The sequence below is a fragment of the Podarcis bocagei genome, assembly GCF_964188305.1.
Source record: "Podarcis bocagei genome assembly, chromosome: 9".
Taxonomy (NCBI): domain Eukaryota; kingdom Metazoa; phylum Chordata; class Lepidosauria; order Squamata; family Lacertidae; genus Podarcis; species Podarcis bocagei.
The window spans coordinates 57,155,118-57,170,118 of NC_138134.1; the positions used below are offsets into that span (position 1 = coordinate 57,155,118).

General features: G+C 43.6%; 1 protein-coding gene across 5 annotated transcripts in view; it reads right to left on the reverse strand.

Moving 5' to 3' along the window:
• The window catches only part of NPNT (nephronectin), a 60,700-nt gene that overhangs the window by 34,720 nt on the left and 10,979 nt on the right, over positions 1 to 15,001 (reverse strand). For 3 of the 5 annotated variants that reach the window (XM_081209355.1, XM_081209357.1, XM_081209359.1), the window contains exons 3-4: positions 5,054 to 5,104; positions 1,902 to 1,994 (exon numbers count right to left, since the gene is read on the reverse strand). In XM_081209355.1, the coding sequence (XP_081065481.1) occupies positions 1,902 to 1,994; positions 5,054 to 5,104 (144 nt within the window). The remainder of the gene's footprint in view (positions 1 to 1,901; positions 1,995 to 5,053; positions 5,105 to 15,001) is intronic. The other 2 variants (XM_081209356.1, XM_081209358.1) reach the window with 1 other exon arrangement.

A 15,001-nucleotide genomic window follows, 5' to 3' on the forward strand; every position in this document is an offset into this window, starting at 1 on the left:
TTGTAGCCTTTTGGGATTATGACAATCATAAATACACTGAAAATAAATTGCCACAGACAACACCATCCGGTTGGAGCTGGACAACTCCATCCGATCTCATTTCCAGCAGGAGAACTTTTATTTGATGATGGTGCGATAATAATTTGGGGAGACGTTTCCAATTCAGGAAAGGCCATTCATATTACAAAATGACATTGACCTATAATAGAGCCAGGCAATGGATGCCAAAGAAAGCAACAGTAATTACACCCATCCGGCTGCTTGATGTGTGATCTGCAGATCTGCCTCATAAGTACAGTTTGTTTAAAATATAGGCAACTCTTTGCAGCCAGGGCTAGAGGAGTGAACAGCTTAATCTGGTCAGTTAGGGTGCTGGGCCCTATTGCAAAGCTCTAATTGTTTCCTGTTGAAATCAGTGAGAGGAAGAGCATATCAAAACCACTGGGCATGGAGGTAAATGTGTCTTTGTGTTCAACATGCAGGTTTTTAACAAATGCAAATAGTATCAGTACAAGCATAGTCCTCACCCCATACATCAGCTGATTCTATTCTATTCACTCCATACATCAGCTGATTCTAAAACCTCACTGGAAAGCTCCTCATTGAAATGAATTGGAGTCCTATGATTAAGTAGCAGATTTGTCAACAGGATGCTGTATATAATCTAAAATCAGCATGAGCTTTCTTCTCTCTGTTGAGCTTGTTTCACAACAGCGCCTCAGTTTTTGATATTTTAAATTGCTGCGGACCTACAGTATCTTTGTGGCGGGCACTTCTGAGAGCTGAAGTTCTAGAATAAAAGCAATACATAACAACATTTCTCCCAAAAGTAAAACAATTTATATAGCGAAGTGTCTGTAAGATGGAGAAAAAGAAGGAAGCAGAGGAAATGAGGTCACAGGGAGGGTGGGCTTAGATTCCCCATGAATCCGTCAAGGAAGGATTAATATATCCAAACAAATGAGTTTTAAAAAGCATTTAGAAATCATTATGCCATCGGAGGATTAGTAGCTCTCAGGGAACACAGTTCTGTACAGCACCACCTTACTCAGATTGTCAGGTTTTCTAAAACACTCGTTTGCTTTTCTGTAATGAGCTTAGGAAAGCTTTATCAAGGCTAGCTGGAGAGAGTGGCCGTGACTTCCTTAAGTACCTGGCAGCGCTCAGCACTATATAAAATAATTCTTTGGGGAGAAGTGAATAAAAATAGTGCAATATGTTGACAATACTGGCCATTTTAAACAACACTGTTCTTTTTCATTATAATATGACTGGGGTCATTGTGGGTAGTTTGCTATTACAAAGTGAAACTGGAATTATTTATTATTATTATTATTATTATTATTATTATTATTATTATTATTATACTTCAAATTAGCATGGGGACTTGCTTTCATAAAAGCAAGGTCCTTGTTACCTAAATCAAACCAGCATTTTAAGTTTTAGGCTTTACAGCTGATCTCGGAAAGGAACCAATCTTGTACCTCTAACAACAAAAGCACTATTTGCTTAACTTTTTTAAATACTTTCATAAAATGGATTGTGCTGGGATGCAGTAACAGCAATTCCCAAGTGGGTGTCTTTGAGAAGGGTGGAAGCTCTAATTCAATTCAAGTAGGTGCTGTGCTTTTCATTCAGGGAGACCTAGAAACTCCAATTCATACACTGCATCTGGCAGGAAATGACCGCCATAGATATTTTTCCACCAGTTCTTCTCGGGCATCACCAATAGCGCTGCAAATATATGAACCAGCCTTGGCCCTGCTAAATTCAGCAGTATGGCAGCTGACCCAAGGGCAGTTGAAACTTGAACTAGCTGCAGAACATTTAGTTCAAGTTTCAATTGCTCTTTTCAATACCTTGAAGCAATACCACATTCCTTAAAATAACATAAATCTTACCTTGATTGCATGTTTTCCCAGTGTATCCTGGATGACACTTGCACTTGTTTGGTCCAACACATTCCCCATGTTTACATCCAGGCTGACATACAGCTGTGAATACACGTAAGCAGACTTGTCACTCTTCTTGTCGAACTGAGGTGCACAAACATTATTTGATTATAATGCATTTGATGCAGTGGTCTTATTCACAGGAAATGCTACACCAAACCATGGTTTAGTGAGACTTACTGAGCAAATACCATGGCTGGTTTGCTCCTCCTCTGGGCCTGTTGCTGCCATGCTACCCTGAGCTAAGGCATGGTTTGAACCTGGGCTTGTGGTTTGTGTCACTCCCAACAATCCACGAGCTTGTCCTTTGCCTACAGGTTGTGGTTTGTTTGGGGGATGTGCCATGAGCCCAAGTTTGCACATAATGTGCATAATGCATAGCTCCAGGTACTTGGGGAGCAGCAGTGCAGGGTGATGATGGAAGCAGTTGGATTTCCTCACCCTTGCTAAACCATAGTTTAGGGCCAGTGAGGAGTAAAGGAGAGAGTTGGAGCAAAGAAGTGATGGAAAGAAGCAGTACTTAATCCTTCCCTGTTCACCACTTTTCTGCTCCAACTCTCCCCTGCTGCCCAATATGCTTCCATTAAAATACACACAAACAAGGGGGAGGAAATGGTTAGCCTCAGTTTTAAGCAATTTAATTTAAAATGCAAAATATAACATGTGGATTGCTGAGGGAATGTATTGCATGTCCGCTACAACTTCCAATGACACTATGAAGAGAACCAGTAAAAAGGGATATAGCAAAATAATAGGCCTATGCAGGTCTACAACTAAGCTGCATTGAGTGCATTGGGATTTATGCCCAGATGTGGCTGGGGCAACGCAGCCAGATGGGCGGGGTATGAATAATAAAATTATTATCATTATCAGATATGTATAGGCTTGCAAGCTAAGTGTGTATAGAGTTACAGCATGAGTCCATACATTCATACCATAATAAGGTGATAGTTATTTATTAAAAGGAATTTTTAAAATATATCCTACAGATGCATGCATTGTGTATGTTTTATGCATATTTTGGAATGTCATGCTTGAACTTTTCCTGCTATTAAAACTTAACTAGATGTATCTGGACACATGTTGGGTCCCTCTTTCACCATATATACCAGTACATAGCCTCATGATCCAGTGTTGGTTCATAATTTGTAGGCAAGGAAGAAGCTTTCAATTAAATGAAGAGTAGCCCTTAAAAGCTTCTCTAGACAGGCACTGCAAATGCATTTTCTTGTCAAAAGTATATCCATGTATCTAGTACGGATGACACTGAAAGCATGGAACTCGATAGGTTGGCAGTGACATTTCCTGAATTTTCTATGAAAAGTTAGTGCATAAAATATCACATTTCTAGAGCACAGGCTTGGTGAGGAAGCAACCTAAGGCAATGATTAAACTGCCCTTTCTGATTAAGGGACACATAACTATCCTAGTTGTACTATTAATTTAAGTTTTCTTAATCCAAATAAAAAATAATATGTAAGTTTCTAAAACACATGCTTCATTCATGAAACGTATTTTACTATAAAGCCATTGTAATGGTTTGATGTGCACATTTACAACCTTTTAATGTGCTTTCCCAAAAACCTTTTAATGTGCTTTATTGCGGGCAGCTGGCCTTTAATCTTTAAGCAGCGCATATTGGAATGACAATGCCAAATGTTGGACATTTGCTTCCATTTGCAATGGGGAGAAGCACTGGAGAACTAAACATGTGGCCATCTTTAATAAAACAGGTATTGAAGTTCCAATCACCCACCATATTATGGCATTATTATTAGGATTGCGAATGGCTTTCATACTGCACATACAGTTGCTTTACCAAAAAATAAAAATCATGTCCCAGGTACCTAACCAGCTAAGCTACTTACATTTTATGTGGCAGTAAATCAATATTGCACATCAAGATAATATATGACAAACATTCCTTTGTCTGGTACATAATGTTGGAACACTTCCAGGAAAGTTCAGTGCAAATTACTCATACACCGAAGTCTGAAGCAGTATTTCCCAAATCTTATGCTGCAACAGAGGCTGAAATTGGCTTCAAAAAATTAAGCCACCATGTTGGATGAGTTCACCATTTTTTCCCCACAAGAGCTGGGAGGCTCTTGGGCAGATTTGATCCTCATTCTCTGCCAATATTTGGTCAAATGGCATCAGTCCAGGAGCCCTTGTTGTGCCTTGCATTAAAACTGACAGGTGTGAGGAAATCTCACATTTGTCAGCCTTGCTCAGAAGGCACAATCGCATCCCTAAGCCTAGCTGACTAGGCAAAAGAGACACCAGAAAACCAGAAGGCAAGGCAGCCTCTGGTTCTGTGAGCTGGTTGATAAAATATGTTTGCTCACCAGAGTGTGTCTGAAAACTCAACATGGCAAGTGGAGTTGGGGTTCCCAGTTTTCGTAAAAAGTAGAAGGAATCAAACAATTGTTTTAAAATGTATACCATGCCAATCACATGCCCCTTCCTCTGCTTGTTTACTGGGAAGCTCTGCTAAATTAAATTGAACTTTCTTTCAAGAAGTATGCATAATATTTTAGCTTTAGGCTGCAATCCTACAAAAACCTTATTCAGAAGAAAGTCCAGTTGAATCCAGTGGGACTTACTCCTGAGTACTCGTGCAGAGCAGCTCTATGCATATTTACTCAGAAGAAATAAGTCTTGCTATACTTAATGGGTCTCACTCCCAGGTAAGTGTGTATGGGTGTGTGCTACTCACACCGATTTCAAGTCACAATGAGGTTAGACCTCTTTAATAAATTGTAAATATATTACAAAACATATTAATAGCATCCATAAAGGGATAAAACAAAGTATTTGGAGCTTAAAGCCTAATCATTTAAATATCAAGTCATATATATATATATATATATATATATATATATATATATATACACACACACACACACACACACACACACATTAGTCATTAAATACATTCATGAAGTTCTGCTATCACCCTAAAATAATAAGCAAAGTAATTACATGCATATTTTCTGTTGGGTTGTTATATCATTCTTGCGCTCCATGCATGACTTTAGAGATCATGCCTCCAAAACACCATCTTGCCAAAATTATTTTGAGAAATATGTTCAGCTAACCTTTGGGCTGGCACCTTATCCTGGCTATTCTCTGCCTTAAGATGTAGAAAGCTGCAAAACAAATGTCCATAAAAAGCAATTCCAGCTTTTTGTGTTTCCCTGCAAGGAGGATGGACTTGGCTTGGATTTTATCAACTTGCTACATTCCCGGTGACTTACACACATTCAACATTCAGAGCTTTTTTTCTGAAATAAAAAAAATAAACTGGGACACGTTTAAAAATAGAAATGTCTTATGTCACTATCTTGTTATGAGACGTCTGCAAACAGATGTTGCAATGCACTCTCTATGAAAGTTACAAAAAGGAATGATGTTATGCTATTCTTATTTCACCCATCAAAGAATTCCAAGTAAACAGTGAATAGGACAGTGTTTCCCCCCACTTCCAGCAGCAAAGGTATGCACCATTCCGCAGTCTAAATGTAATGCATCTTACAGAACAGTGTTGGGTTGTGGGGGTTTTTTGCCTTTAAAGAGACAGTATCCCTTCATATCCAACTGTAATAACAGATTTCCCCCTAATTGTCTTCAGGGTGCTAACTCTGGTTAAACTGACATCCCTTGCAACTTGAGTAGATTTTTAACAGTTGGGGACCAATAAAGGAACCAGCCGTCTTTTCATTTTGGTTTTCATTAAACCTAAATAAAGCTTTCAGTCCACAAACCCTTTCGACTTCCATAATGACAGACCACGTGAAAGGCAGATCGCCGTACTGTAGAACCAAATGGAAATTAGATGAAATATGTTTGGCTTCAAATACTCTGCCATGCCTCAACAGCTGATTATAGTACTGGATTATTTAAAAACATGCAAAATATCAAGTCCAGATTTTGTTTTATTGCATTAACAAGATGGGATTGCAACACATCTGGAGTCTAAGAGTTCAACTTCAGTATCACTTGTGTGAGTTTAAATTCTGATTTAAAGAGGAAGTTCTGACTCAAAGCCAGACCCTGATGAAGCTCAGGGCCAAGTGCTCCCTTCTACCTTTTCAAGGAGTGTGGCCAGCAGGGCTTATCCTGCTCTGCATTGCAACATGCACCCCCTATATGTACACCATATTGTGTAAACTGTCTGTCCAACACTGATGGGACAGTTTGCCAACAAAACAACAGCAAGTGGTTTGGAGGGGAAGTTTAAAAGAGGCACACCTGCATGGCTTTTTGCCCCCTAAAATATCTGCAACTGAAGGCCACTTTTGCTCCTGGGCACATGTCTCCCTGTGTTGGTGCTGAAGCAGCAGGAATGGATAGATAAGAGAGGAAAATAAGTAAGTCTCTTTAAAGGTAAAGGGACTCCTGACCATTAGGTCCAGTCGTGACCGACTCTGGGGTTGTGGCGCTCATCTCGCTTTATTGGCCAAGGGAGCTGGTGTACATGTGGCTTCCGGGTCATGTGGCCAGCATGACTAAGCCGCTTCTGGCGGACCAGAGCAGCGCACGGAAATGCCATTTACTTTTCCGCCGGAGCGGTACCTATTTATCTACTTGTACTTTGATGTGCTTTCAAACTGCTAGGTTGGCAGGAGCAGGGACCGAGCAATGGGAGCTCACCCCGTCGTGGGGATTCGAACCACCGACCTTCTGATCGGCAAGTCCTAGGCTCTGTGGTTTAACCCACAGCGCTACCCGTGTCCCAAGACCTCCTAAATGTAGCACAGTACAAAACAATACAGCCAAATTTCACATATATACCTTTTGCCACAAGTTTTGTTGGAAAGCAAATGGTGCCAGTTACTTGTGTATGGGGAAAATGGGTCTCAGTGTGCATGGGAAAGGATACTGTTTCCTTAACACACAATTCATTCCTGTGCAGTGTTTTGCTTAAAATGCATTTTGCTGTTTTAAAGCAACACGCTGGGGATGGGGGGGGGGAAGCGGAACAGAATAGCAGAACCTCATTTTTGACATCAACACAACAATGCAGTTCTGTACTATAGGTACAGCATAGTTAAAGATTCACGAATTGAAGTATAAAGAGTTAAAATAAGAGTCCCAAATTAAACAGCTCTTATAGTGAGAAAGTTCTATTCCAGGTCATCTTCATTTAATTCATTTAATTTCTACTTAAGAGTTCAGATTAGGGCATATTTAGTTATTATACAGAATTGCATTTATGTTCAAGCACACAACCACCCCCCCCCAAAAAAAACAAGTGGCTTCCCCACCCACACCCACACCGATATCTGTAATTCATGAAGGAATTTCCTATGGGCAACACTCAAAAACAATCCCCACAATTAAGCATAAACATGCATGAAAAGGAATATCAGTAATTTGAGATGGCAGAATCTAGCATGTATTTTTATCCCCAAAGCATAAAGAAGGAACAGCAGTTTCTAGAATGTTGTTTCTTTGCAGCTGTAGCAGGAAGGCAGAAGCATGCAGAGCTCTTGGTTATATAGCAGCATCGCCAGCACCCTCCATAATCGCTTTCGCAAGCTCTGAACTTTCTTACATGCATTCTACTGCAAGTAGAATATCCTGCACAGATTAAGAGTCACGCTCTTAATCTCAGGGAGGTGGGTTTGAGCCCCACACCTGGCTAAAGTTTATTGTCAGTGGGTCCTTTACAATTCTACGATTCTATGATTCATTGAGTGTTTTGTTGAAGAAGGCTAAGCAATGCAGCCAGTTATTACACTATATTTTCATTACCAAGGATATTTTACTGGTGATGACTTTAAAACTTTGGGTTGTATCCAGTGTCATGTTTAGTCACTTAGCACTACGCATGCTCTGCTGGTGAAATGTTTGGCACCAGCAAAATGTTGCTACACAAGAGAATGCATAAGAAGATTGCCGAGAACTTTGTTGCACAACAGACAGTGCAACCTGATGCACAACAAGTTTCCACAAGTGCAACTGTTGCACTGGATTTATCTGTTGTGCAACATTAAAGCTCACCCATCCACTAGTGCAAGAGCCTGTTTGCTAGCAGGCAGAGGCTAGTGGATGCAGCCCTGTCTTATTCTTTAACCGTTAGCTCAGTGGGTGTTAAAAGCTACATTCCGATCCCTGAGGAGCTTTATCAGATATTGCTCAGTGTCATTAGTAGTAGAAAAGTGTCCCTGAAATACATCTTGCTCAATGCTGCTGAGCTTTCCCTGCAACACATAGCCTCAGGGTCGTGTTAGGTCCTCCCTAAGTTCAGTGATGTAGTGGGCAGGCAGAGGAGAAGTACCAGAGTTTGTCCTCAGAGCTGAAGCAATGGTGCCCTCATAAATGGGTGTGGGGCATTCCACTTTTTCTAATAATGACAATCCTGTGAGGTAGGCTAGGGTCAGATAGTGATCAGGGATGTGAACCCAGGCTTCACCAGACCAAGTTCAACAGGAAACCACTGTACCACCCTTCTTCAGCTTCCTATCCTATGACTGTCAGCTCATCCCAATAAATTAGGTATTTATGCTATGCATTGCTGCTGTGTGTGTGTCTGTGTGCACTTATATGTGTGTTGGGCTCAACACCGTTGGGCTCTCCTTGGGGGTGTTAACAATGGACTCTCCTTAGGAGAGAATACTCAAGGTTTGAGAAACACTGAACTAGGCATAAGCAAGATTCTTCCAGAGATACTTGCAGACTATCATTAAGGGGTGACAATTATTTCCCCTGACCATACTCTATAAGCATGACATATACCTGTGTTCTCAGTGTAAGGGCATCTGGTAATCCTGAAATGACCAGAACAAAGACAATCAAGTCCAAAAACTTGAGATTACATTCTTTAAAAATCTGTGAACTGTCCTGCTCGCCATGCTTACATTTTTAGAAAGAAGTCCACTATTGCTCTGAAGATGTAGCAACTTTAAAGGCCACATGTGCAACATAGCTTGATTTGTTAAAGCCGCTGTGCAAACAACAAGCAACAATCAAGCATGCAGGTCAGTCCAGAATAGGTTCATCTTACCAAAATAACAACAAAGGCATATAGTGGCATTTTAAAACTATGTTACAAAGAACCCTGAGGCTCCATGTAAGCTTCTCAGAGGTTTCTAAATGAGAAGATCAGTAATGATAGGCAAGTTTCTCTGAAAGACAGTTTGAATGTCCATATATTGGTCCATATATTTAGGATTGTGCTAGCATGCTCTCTCATTTCTCATAGTGCTATTCTATAGCTCAGCAGGCCTGGCAGAATTCTGTGCAAGCTGGCAAGACCCTAAGTTAGTGATGGCCATTAACTTCAATAGGTCTACTCTGAGAAATATTTGTTGAATACAATCCAAAAGCTAAGAAATAAAATAAGTTTAAAAAAATACAATTTAAAATCATATATCACCTAGAATATCACTTTACAATTTGCTGCAACAGGCAAAAAAAAAAAAATCCTTAACCTGTCCACCAAGACCTTCAGCAATTATCAAGTGGTCCAGGTGCAAAAATTTGGGAATCACTTTATTTCCTGTTGAGTGGTACACATATTCTGTTAAACAAATAAATAAATAAATAAAAATGTGTGTATTTAAAAAGCAAAACACTAAAAGTAGATTGAGCAGAACTGTCACTCCCATTCAGGGGGGAGGAGGAAAGACGCTCAGAAATGATGTAACCCATATGCCTCATATTCAGCTATCTTTGCAAGTAGCCTTTCGTTCACCCAGCTCCTTAACTGCCTGGCATGCTAAGATCTTAATGTAATCGTACCCAGTATGCAATAGTATCACATAAATACACCATATGTGTCATCTAGTCACTTAACGTATTCCAGGCATTGCTGATTTCTAATTAAGGGCCAGCTTCTCAGCTGATGCAAAGCAACATTACTTTATAGCCTTCATCATGTGGCCAAAGGGAGACGGAGACAGTTTTGCCTTCCTGCACAGGGCTGGGGAACTGGGACCAAATTAAAGGACAAGTGGATTCTGAATATACACTAGAGGTGTGGTCTTCCAGATGTTAGACTCCCAGCATGGCTAATGGTCAGGGGTGATGGTGGCTGAAGTCCAGCAACATCTGGAGGACCACAGGTTCCCCATTTCTCTCCGATATCCACAATGTTCTGGAAACCTTTGTCTTTGATGTTCAACCAAGTCATGTTTGCCTCCATCTGACAACACTATCAACTCTTCTCAAATTTATGTTGAGCCGAACCTACCTTTGCCCCATTTCAGTGCAGCACCAGTGTTTTGTGCAACACTAGCCCTGACCGGAGGGACGCGGGTAGCACTGTGGGTTAAACCATAGAGCCTAGGACTTGCCGACCAGAAGGTCGGCAGTTCGAATCCCCACGACAGGGTGAGCTCCCGTTGCTCGGTCCCTGCTCCTGCCAACCTAGCAGTTCGAAAGCATGTCAAAGTGTAAGTAGATAAATAGGTACTGCTCCGGTGGGAAGGTAAATGGTGTTTCCGTGCGCTGCTCTGGTTCGCCAGAAGCGGCTTAGTCATGCTGGCCACATGACCTGGGAAGCTGTACGCCGGCTCCCTCGGCCAATAAAGCAAGATGAGCGCCGCAACCCCAGAGTCGGTCACAACTGGACCTAATGGTCAGGGGTCCCTTTACCTTTACTTTTAGCCCTGACTGGAGAGCTAGAAGCAGATCACAGTCATGCACAGTCATGAACTGTCTCCCTTGCCAAGAGGCCAGGTCTGCACAGGAGATGGACTTGAGGGTATACATCCATGGCATGCGGTGAATTTTTTTGTAGGGGAATAGTTCAGGTCAAAGGCGCCAGCTTGTGAAGGCAACTTGGGGCGGGTGATGTCATGCATGGGATATCTTGACATCCTGACGTGAGTGTTGTGCCTCTGTCCCTAAACCAACCAGAACCTTCCCGGACTTTAGGAAGGAGATACCAGGGGAACATTTAGGCGACTAGCCTAATCACCCTAGTCCACTGACCGCACCCAGTGGGATGCATCCATGTTGGGTCAGAGAGACAGAGTGGAGATTTTGCTACTAACCACCTTGCCCCCCAGCAGTCTCTCTGTCCAAGCTGGCAGAGGTGGTCATGAGTGTGATGCCAGAAACCCACCAGATGCTTGTCTTGGGAGAGTTTAGCATCCATGTGGAGGCTACCTTGTCTGCCCCAGCTCAAGACGTAATGGCTGCCATAACAACCATGGGGCTGTCTCAGTACATCACTGACCCAACTCATGAGGCAGACATATCCTCAGCCTGGTTTTCATGACTGGGCAGTGGGTTAATGTTTCGGTTCGAGGGGTAGAAATTGAAACGATCTCATTATCAAGGACCAACCATTTCCTGGATTCCATCTTGCCCCTAGAACAGTGTTTCCCAACCTTTTTTGGGCAAAGGCACACTTGTTTGATGAAAAAAATCTTGAGGCACACCACCATTACAGCTCCGTGACGTCAGCGCGCAGCGTCATGCCGGGAGGGACGCACGAAAGTGTAAGTTTCAAATTTTTTCCCTCCCCCTTGCCGGGGAACCTCCAAGCTTTGGGGGTGGGGGGGAGGAGGCAGCAAAGCGAGGCAGGAAGGAGAGCGCGGCTTGGCTGGGTGAGCTTTGGCAGGGAATGAGAGCCGCGAGGCGGGCGCTGCGGACGGAGGCGCTGCCCGCCGAGCTCGCAGGCAACCATGCAGGCAGACGGCGAGAGCCCCGCGCTGGGCGGCCTCTCCTCGCCGCCGCCCTGCCTCTCGCCGCCCGACTCGCCCGCCTCCCTCCAGGCAACATCTCGCGGCACACCAGGCAACATCTCGCGGCACACTAGTGTGCCGCGGAACAGTGGTTGGGAAACACTGGCATAGAAGGTAATGGTTAGGCTAGCATCCCTCTTCCAAATATGCTAGGTTTTTATTTGCAGGGACTGTTCTACATGGGAAAGCATTCAGCACTGTCATTCTCCCATCTGCCATCTGAATTGGTACTATTCTGGGTCAACTTACTCTGCTGCATGTGTAGATGAAAATGGCACCAAGTGTGGGGGAGGGGGCAGAACAGGTTTCAGATACAGGATATTAAGCATGCACGTACTTCAGATTGAACTGGTTGCTTGCTTTGCAAGTTTTCATTTCCCAAATGACTGCCTTGGCAAGCGCAATACCTACCAGGCTCAACGCCGGTCTCGCGCTGCCGCTTCCCGCGCTCTCAAGGACCCGGGAGGAGGAAGGCGTGAAGGGAATCCCGAAGGCGCGAAAACCTCGCGTATGCGCAGGCCTTCCGCCTGCGACAGCCCAGTAGGCCGGCCGAAGCGAGCGGCGATGGGATGTGGGAGGGAGCTCGCTCGCCGCCCCGCGTGTGCCTATGTGGGGCACGTTACAGCCCCGTGACGTCAGCGCCACGCAGGCAGCCAGGCAGGCAGACGGCGAGAGCCCCGCGCTGGGCGGCCTCTCCTCGCCGCCGCCGCCCCGCCTCTCGCCGCCCGACTCGCCCGCCTCCCTCCCACGGCACACCAGGCAACGTATCGCGGCACACTAGTGTGCCGCGGAACACTGGTTGGGAAACACTGATTTATCCTATAATTTTTTCAGGAGGTTTTGCATCAGGCACATTTCAAGTCAATGAATGTGGTAACCGGTTGGTCTCAACTAAGTAGGTCAGGGGAGGGGGGAATCAGTGTTCCAAAACAGATCAGCGTTGTCTAAAACCAGCTTGCTCATGAAACGGAACACTTTCTACTTCTATCCAGTCATCTATAAATGTTTCATGTTATCATTTACTAATAATACTATGAATTATCCAACCAAATACAGGCCAGTAAGTCTTCTAACTTTGTGGCCTGTTTGCTTGGATTATTCACAGGCCTCCTCTTAAAACTAGCATCAGACTTCCTCTGCTCCAGTCTCTTGTCATTCATCATGGTTTGCCTATATGTAATTGTAGAAAAAGCTGCTAAAATGGGAGCTCATCGCTTGATGCTGAAATTCCATCTTTAGCACAAGCATGAAAAATCTCTTTTCTATCTGACTAAAGCTGAAAATAACAATGACTTTAATACTATTGGCAAGCAGGTGGGGGGGGACTATGTCTTAACAGCCCAATCCTGTGTTTATTGTTCTGCTATTGCTTCCCTGTTCCAAGTGTCCAATGTGTTTTAAAATTCCGATTTCCATGTGGTTGTCTAATGCAGCCTTTGCAAAGCTGATGCCCTGAAGATATTCTGAACTACATCACCCATCAGCCAGCACATACTAATGGGAGCTGTAGTTAAAAACCTTGGGAGGGCAGCAGTCTGGCAAAGGTTGCATCTAATATATCTATTTTTGATTCTGTTTATGAAGCCTGAGCTTAGGATGTCTAGCCTGCCTGCCTTGGTGTCATGTTAAGAAGCTCAGTCCCTGTGTCCATTCAGGTTCTTGGTTTTCTCTTGGTTTGTACTTTCTGCTTTGGTCTTGTCAAAAAGCTTGATGGCTAGAGCTGTGCTTAATGTTTGCCTACAAATATTTTCAGTGATTCTATGGGATCTGAAATATCCCACCTCTTTTTCCACAGCCCACGCATAACTACTCCACTAGCAGATACTTTAGTGCTTCTCAAACTTCTTCCAGGGAACACTGATGCCATTGTATAGCAAATCCACTTGGACAAAGCTAATTCAGAAGGCACACAATGCTTAACATAACCAGTCAAATTTAGTTGCTTGATGGTGTCTCTGGGGGCAAAGGGAGCTATTTCAAAGTGAGCAGGCAATGTTTCCTGTGTTGTATTGTCAGGACTCTGAATGGGCAAACACTTCCACACCTTTTCAAAAACTCCTCTTAAAAAAAAGAAATCTGAAAGGAAGAAGGGATTTGCTGGTGAAGAAATGTTCACAAAGCACCCGCCCCCATTGTTTCAGATCAGCCCTGCTGGTGACCTTTTCAACACACCAAATGGTATTTGTCACTTTAGTGATGAACTTTTAATTTCTAATAGGAAGGAATTCTATCTTGATGTATTTATTTCAGGCATTAGGTAGATATTTTTTTCCTACTGGTTCTTGCTCCTTTGCCTTCAACAGATACTTGTTCAGCAGACATTAATGCTTATCTACATGTTGTGTATAGGACGCGGGTGGCGCTGTGGGTTAAACCACAGAGCCCAGGACTTGCCGATCAGAAGGTCGGCGGTTCGAATCCCTGCAACAGGGTGAGCTCCCATTGCTCGGTCCCTGCTCCTGCCAACCTAGCAGTTCGCAAGCACGTCAAAGTGCAAGTAGATAAATAGGTACCGCTCCAGCGGGAAGGTAAACGGCGTTTCCGTTCGCTGCTCTGGTTTGCCAGAAGCAGCTTAGACACGCTGGCCACATGACCCGGAAGCTGTATGCCGGCTCCCTCGGCCAATAAAGCAAGATGCGCGCAGCAACCCCAGAGTCGTCTGCGACTGGACCTAATGGTCAGGGGTCCCTTTACCTTTACCTTTACATGTTGTGTAGATCAGGCATAGGCAAACTTGGCCCTCCGGATGTTTTGAGACTATAATTCCTATCATCCCTGACCACTGGTCCTGTTAGCTAGGGATGATGGGAGTTGTAATCCCAAAACATCTGGACAGCCGAGTTTGCCTATGCCTGGTGTAGATCTTTATGCACCGATCTCTGTAAATCAAGCTCCTGCTAAGTCCCAGGAAATTTTTTCTGAAAGTGTATTTGAGCATGAAGTCATTGTGCAACCTCAAGCAAAGCATTTTCTCTTGCTGCAACTTTCAAATCTGACTTTGGCTCCATCCATGTACCAATAGCTGGGGTTAGGTAGAGGAGCACTAGGTGCCTCTTTCTTTTTCCCCAATAAATGAATGCATGTGGAAGAAAAACCCATTTGTGTTCTGTACAAACTATATTGTAATAAGCATGCATGTTCAACTTTCAGCACTGCCTGAGCACCTATATGTTAGGTAAGCACACACACACACTTCATAAAGGAGCCCCCAGATAATCAGCACTTCTATCTTAGGCTCAGAGAGCACCGTGGTCTGCTGCCCTCTACCCCAAGTCTCCCCTGCTCTTGGAGACAAAGGGCAGAGGGAACAGGTGCTGCTGCCATAACCTGTCGAGTTTGCAAACTCCT